Here is a 7,565-nt window from a genome sequence, read left to right as displayed (position 1 = left end):
ACCGAAAATTTTTAAAGCAAAAAAATTATGTTCAAGTAGTTGAAAATCACCTCTAATCATATAATAAAAGTTGGAGTGATATTAGTCTAGAGCATAAAATACAAATGAAATAAATACAGCAACACCTCAAATCATCTTATTTTGCAAGCTTTTCCTCTCACCTAATCTTTGATACCCCTACATCACCTTCACACACCCACTCCTCCCACCAACCCCGATTCAAGAATTTCAGATACGCCACTGTACCTGTCCACCTTCCTCTCTATCTGTCTGTCCTATTGACAAATAATCTTTGGGCAAATTACTGCAAATATTAAAGTTTCAGCAACAGCAAATTGATAATTCCCATTCATAGCACGGACTATATCCAAGAAACTATGTGATTCTAAGCACAAACTATGCATACTCTGCCTGGCCCTCGGGCAAAGATTGCACTACGTTAGATTAACCATTGCAAACTAGAGAGCTTTAGCTTGGCAGATTGCCAGAGAGGTACAAACCTATGAAATCATGATTAATCATAGGTTTAATCAAAAATGATTCTACTAAGTTACTATACATCTTAAATGTGATCTAAATAAATATACACCAAAGGTCATTGGTTCGAATCTTGCAGAAACTCAAATTTTTATGCCCCAGTACTTCACAAGTTTTACGTGACAAATACCTGTGATTTGACTATATATGGGTATATGACATCATTATGCCCATATGTGAGAGTGAAATGACATAATGCCAATACATGGCTGTGATATGACATCATCATGTCTATATATAGGCAAATACCATATTTGTCATAGAAATTAAGACTGTCAAATAACCAGACAGAGTATTATCCAGTATCACATTCATAGCGTCCTTGTTATTGAAGCTGACAATTTGTTTACAAATAGAGAAACCATAAGCATTACACAATTATCCAGGGGTCTTTACAGCTCCCTGGTTAATCAGTTATCAATTAGTGAATTCCTAAACTCTATAAAAACAGATGGCTAACGACAAACATTTTCCTAAGATCTGTACTTATAGATCCAGTGGTGGATCAAGGAATTGTATAATATAATACAATATTTGAAAAACTTACAGGGGAGGGGGACCACTGAGATCAAAGCAATTGATGCATGCTCTTCAAGAACATGTGAAGAACATAAGAGAACATATTGTACTTGGCATGATGTGTTGAAACAGGCATAAATAACATTTTCTTTGTAAGTGTTACTGGTACTAATTATATCACCTGAACACTTTACAGTAAGCACTTTTCACACACATGAATACTGTACATACTCTTCCCCAACACCCACAAAAAATGCTTAAAATCATATAGTAAATACATTATAATTGCATAAGTTTGCATCTCATTAAAGAGTACTGTAGTGCGAACAGATATTTAGCAGTAATGATCTTGGCTGTCAACCTCAGGTCTCGGGATTCAAGGCTTTTACTGTAGATTTCACTAAAAAGGTGTCCTTGGGCCAGACACTTTATCTACATTTTAAATTGTATCCCTTTACTCAGGTACCTGGTAGGCAGTGAATGTCTTAGAATGAGATTGGTCTATTTTATAAATTAGCTGCAAGAATATGAATAGATCCCTGGGAATAAAGGAGGCCCTACAGTACATTGTGTACGACTGTTTATATATACAATGACACAGAGAAATAATTAAAAACAAGATCAATGACTATTATTAGTTGATACAGGCACGATACAAAACTCGAAAGGTCCACGATGGCGTGCATTTCGATACTTGAAATATGTATTATACTATCTTATACAAAACTCCATTGCTAATTGCAATCCAGTATTGTTCTACAGCAGATAGCAGTTTTATGTAAGTGAGTGTTTTAAACAATATTCCAGCTGTTAAATTATATTTTTGAACAGCGTATAAATTATTAGAAATAAAATGACAATAAAAACTCACATGTTTTTCACTTAAATTCTGCAATAATTGGGGATCACTAAAAACTGGACTGTTATCTTTAGCAGAACTAGAAAAGAAATGAGATAAAACAATTTGAATTAATTCATTTTAAGGTCTGTTCACACTAACAAATTTTATGGGACAAATAAATGTGATATGCCCATATTTGGGTGTAATATGACGTCATCATACCCATATACATGCTTGTGCAAAAAGAAAAGAACTTGGTTTCAGTAGCTGGAAGAATGTAGCAGTTAGGCAAAAAAAAGACAGGAAGAAGTGGAAGAAGATGATTCTTGAAGCCTCTATGTCCAATGAGAGGATAGGAAAGTGTTAAGGTTAAGGTACATATATCAGCACATAACACAAATTTGCCACATGTGTGAACAGAACTTAAAGCTCTGGGCACAAACAAATGTGATATGCCTGTATTTTGGTGTAATATGACATCATCGTGCCCATATATCGTAATATTAGCACATGACACAAATTTGTCCCATAAAATTTGATAGTGTGTCCAGAGCTTTATTATTCACAGTTAAAGATTACGCAACAGCAAATGTGTTAACAGTATATTATCTTTAATGTGAATGCGCACCTTTGTTACGGATACACTCACCCATACTTGATACCCGCGATGCTGCATCTTCTGAACTGCATCATATTGCACGTCAACGTACCGGTCTTGTCTGAGAATATGTACTTAACTTGACCGAGTTCGTCATTTAGATTCGAGGTACGGGCTTGTGCTGGCGTGTCAGTGTCTTCATGATACATCTCAATATCCTACAATACAACAAAAGAAAAAGTCACATAAATATTAGAAGCAAATTTGGATTTAGTAACTAACAATTTACAGGATTAATTTTATTTATTTAAATTCTCGCTGTGAAATGATAGCAATAAGAATAAGTATTGAACCAACTTGTGGACATGTAAACATTTGAGGCTTGCTATCGTAAAACCAGCGTGTAATGCCGCTAAATGTTAAACTGAGTATTTATCATACGAATGTGGAAGTATTGTACACTTTTAGTAGAGAGAAGCTGTATTGCATTGGATTTATTTGGTGCATGGGTGTTTATATATCCATCAGGAATGTATGCTGTAGGCAGCTATGGATGGAAGTTTACACACGGTGCATGGGTGTTTATATATCCAACAGCAATATGCACTTAAGGCAGCTATGTAGTTTAAACACGATCCATGGGTGTTGTTTATTATATTCAACAGGAATATACGCTGAAGGCATTTATGGAGGTAAGTTTAAACACTGCGCATGTTTTTTTATGTATCCAACAATGAGGGGTAAAATCAGAATCAGTCGAGTCTATTGTTAATTATTTACACGGCCTTTGTATTTCGTTTCTCTTCACCCAGGAGTATAGGTACCTGGTAGATTGTAAATGACTTGGAAATGGTTTTGGTATTGAATAGCTTCGTGCTAATAACACTCCACAGGGAGGGAGTGAATATAGTTGTGTAACGATGATAATAATAGTAATAATTATTATTCTTATTATTTAATTATTATTATTATTATTATTATTATTATTATTATTATTATTATTGTGTTTGGAGTGGATTTTCTTTAAAAATACATTTTGGATATTTTTTTTAATGATATTTTATTAAGTGTCTAAAATTGTCCTTGTTTATTTAAAAAATAATAATATTAGAAAATAAGTATTAATTAATTTGTTCATTTTATTTTCATTTATTTCAACAATATTTTGTGAGGGTGGGTCATCCAGTCAGAGCTGATCAATTGGGACCCTCAGTACATATACTTGAAGACAAAAGAATAAAAATTTAACAGATCTCAAACATAAACAAAGTAATTAAATTAAAACAGAAAATAAAAAAAATCTGAATATATATATACATATATATCAATTAAAACAAAAAATTACCGAAAGGAAAAAAAAAATTAAATTGACACATTAAAGAGAAAAATAACTGAAATAATAAATTATTCAAGAAAATTAGAGAAGATAATTAATTAAACTAACATAAATATTAATAATATCTTTCAAAAAAATAAACAGACAATAGATATATAATTTACTATACAAAACAGAGCAAAATCAAGGTTTAAAAATATTACAACAAAAATAAATGGCCACATGGAAAATGTGCCTATAAATTTTGCGACCCTAAATTTATAGCTTGACAATTCATAAAAAGTCCATAAATCACAGAAAACCAACTTGTTTCCATCAATATTTCATTGGAAGTTGAAATAATTTTGAACCTTTTAAATAAGCAATTCAATGCTTTAATTAACTATCTGACAGATTTATTACAGACTCTTAACAAACTAGGGGAATTAGGCTCATAGCAACTTACTGAATTAATGAACAACGCCTGCCCAAATTTCACCAGTTCCAAGGTCACAGGTAAACTGATTGGAATCAAATTGTTATACAAGATGATGAACGTCAGGAAGTTGTAGAAGAAATTACTCGGCTTTTTGTCTATAAAAAATAAAATAAAATAAATAATAAAGTCGTGTTGATAATGTAACATCACCGAAAGCTCGCAGTAGGTTTACATTAAAATGTGCTTGGTTTATATTATCATTAAACAGTTCTACAATCATTATTTAAGCAAACCAGACAAAACTATTCAAATATATAAGAAATAATATTGCCATCTTGGTTTGATTTAATCCATCAATCAATCAACCAATTAATCAACAATCGTTCAGTCTACAAACCACCCAACAACATATCATCTAATTGACCATCTAACCAACCACTTAAAATATCAATCAATCAAGCATATATTAAATTATTTATTTAAGTTCTCTATTATTATACTTATAGTACGACACATAATACCCAGCGCCTAATTTACCTATAATCTAAAGATCTCCGACTATCATCCACAAAAAAAAAATTCTATTTAGATAATATCTATCGATATAAATCATCTTTGTGTATGTAAGATGATCCTCCTATTAAATATGTATAGATACAGTTAATGAACTGTGCTAGATAGAGTACCGTTGATATTGGATTCCTAAGAGATTGGTGCGTGAATATAAGCTGCTATTTGGCATTTGTTACACATATTGGATAAAAGACAAATTATTATCATCATTATATGATGCAAGTACAAAAATTTAATTACAAATTAATTTAAAAAAAAATAATCATGCTTACATTTGCTGTTAATTAAATGCTTTTAGAAAATTTGTGGATTTTGTAAAATTTTGTAATAATGACATTACTAAAACCAGCAGTTGCAACAATAAAAGTGGCAACAACAAATATACAGTTTTTTGACATTTTTTAGGGGGTGTTTATTCGAGGGAGGCATTTATTTTTGTTGGTGTAAATGTATAGATAAAGTTATTGAACTGTGCTAAATAGCGTACAGTTGATAATGGATTCCTAAGGAATTTATGCATATAAGCTGCTGTTTGCCTTTGCTACACAAATGACAAATTATTATCATCATTATATGATGCAAGTACAAAAATTCAATTACAAAATAGAATTTTTTTTTTAAATCTTTCATTTGCTGTTAATTAAATGCTTTTAGAAAATTTGGTGAATTTTGTAATAATGACATTACTAAAGACAGCAGCAGTAACAACAACAGCAGAAACTAAAAAATAGATTTTTATTAAGTTTTGAGAGGGCGTTTATTCGAGGGAGGCATTTATTTTTGTTAGTGTAAATGTATATAGCTAATGAACTGCGCTAGATACACATCCGTTGATATTAGATTCATCAGTGCATGCATCTAGCTGCTTTTCTGCTACAGATATAGGCTGAATGACAATATTATCATTATATGATGCAAGCCCAAATATTCAATTACAAATTGATTTTTAAAAAATCTTACATCTGCTGTTAAATGCTTTTAGAAAAATTGTTGAATTTTATAATAATGACATTGCAAAAAACAGCTGCAACAATAACAATAATAATAATAGTTACATTATAAAAGGACAGAATAAATAAAATTCTAATAATTTTCATTCCAATAAACAGGGTTTATAATGAGATGTACAGTATATCTTGCCAATATGCACTCTATTTGAGACTGACATCTTTAATTCATTCAACATTTAAAAGAGAAACACAATTTTCAATTCTTAAATATTAAAATAAAAAATCGATAATATTCTGATGGTAAAAAATCTTTGTGACAAAAATAGAATTTTTAATTCACAAGTCTTCATGGTTTAATCTCAAAAAGCAAACCATTCCAATAATAACAATCATGATAAAATATTGTATGAAAACGTACCTTGGTATCCCAAATACCAGTGGTTAAATTTCTGTTTATTTGTCCACGCCTGTTGCGCAATTGCACTAATCAATGCTAATGTCAGTAGGCCGAAAAATAAGTAAAAAATCTGCGAATTTGTAGTCTTATCAACCATCGACTGCTTTAAGGGTGCTGAACGGGAGTTCATTAGCAACTTGCTTTCGTGACCTGTGTAAATCACAACGCCATGGATCCAGTGAGTGTTCTTTAAGGTTGCACCACGTAATAGCAGTTGGTTCGGTCCAAGAGGAATCTTGCTGTTAGATAAAAAGTGGAACATGCATACATTTAAAACAACATTAATACATATAGGGCACGTATGTATATTGGGTAGGGTATTTGCAGTAACTCCTGTGATGTACAATAGCAATAACACAAAGGACTGATCTCATGAATATTAATGAGTTTAAAATCTAACAAACACATAAAGGATTTTACCTTCAGGAACTAAACATAATACTGTATAGTATTATATTTCTGCATTTCTCTGTTGTTTTTGAAACAATTTTTCGTCTAAAATAATTATTTCAAAAATATTAGGAATAAATGATATGCATATGGAAACTCGGGAACCCTCCTTTAATTCTTAACCCTCTGGATACCGGATTCTTTTATAGTGCAAACCCTTGAATACCGGATTCTTTTACAGTGTAACTAGGTTTTTTGCATTTTTTGAGTATACATTGTTCTGGTGGATTTTTGGGAACTTTCTGTAAATTATACAGAAAAATGTTTCTAAAAACAAAGAAAGCTTATAGAATAAGCTTTCATTTGATGTATAATTTATATTTTTAGGATTTTTTTTTCATAATATAATATAATATAATATATATAATATAATAGAAATGACAGAAAAATGCTACATATAAATCGTCAGCAAAAACCAAAAAAAAAAATAAATTATAGCCAATAAAAAATAAAAACAAATATAAAACATTCCTATTCCACACAGTTATATAATTTATTTACCCAACCATCCATAAATATAAGCACGATCTTTCCATTCAAAAGCAACGACCACCCTCACATTTCTAGGCCTAGGCTCATCTTCATTCAGAACATCTCCACCGTCAGAACTGCTTGAAGCCCCACCGTCATCATCGCTATCAGGCACGTCTAAGTCTCGCACATCTAAAAACTCACTTTCATCGCTGTCTGAATCAAAAATCAGGTCAATCGCTTCATCAGCTGTGTACACATCTTGTGCGGCCATTTCGGAAAATTTTCGAAAATAATAACGATTTCAAATTGATATTTCTAAACATTTTTATATAAGCGCATGTGAGTTCTTCACAGATTTCGAAAGAAGAAAGCTTCACGCATGCGTGTTCAAAATTTCTGACGTATTGGAGCT

The 7,565-nt window shown here is 31.3% G+C and overlaps 1 protein-coding gene across 1 annotated transcript in view; it reads right to left on the bottom strand.

Moving 5' to 3' along the window:
* LOC117112248 (phospholipid-transporting ATPase IB-like) overlaps window positions 1-7,565 on the bottom strand; it is a 55,494-nt gene that overhangs the window by 19,571 nt on the left and 28,358 nt on the right. Inside the window, exons 12-14 of the mRNA XM_033255319.1 lie at window positions 4,277-4,404; window positions 2,547-2,713; window positions 1,928-1,994 (exon numbers count right to left, since the gene is read on the bottom strand). Of these exons, the coding sequence (XP_033111210.1) occupies window positions 1,928-1,994; window positions 2,547-2,713; window positions 4,277-4,404 (362 nt within the window). The remainder of the gene's footprint in view (window positions 1-1,927; window positions 1,995-2,546; window positions 2,714-4,276; window positions 4,405-7,565) is intronic.

The sequence above is a fragment of the Anneissia japonica genome, unplaced genomic scaffold, assembly GCF_011630105.1.
Source record: "Anneissia japonica isolate Jap-2015-1 unplaced genomic scaffold, ASM1163010v1 scaffold1537_len634075_cov158, whole genome shotgun sequence".
NCBI lineage: Eukaryota > Metazoa > Echinodermata > Crinoidea > Comatulida > Comatulidae > Anneissia > Anneissia japonica.
This window is presented reverse-complemented; position numbering and strand designations above follow the sequence as displayed.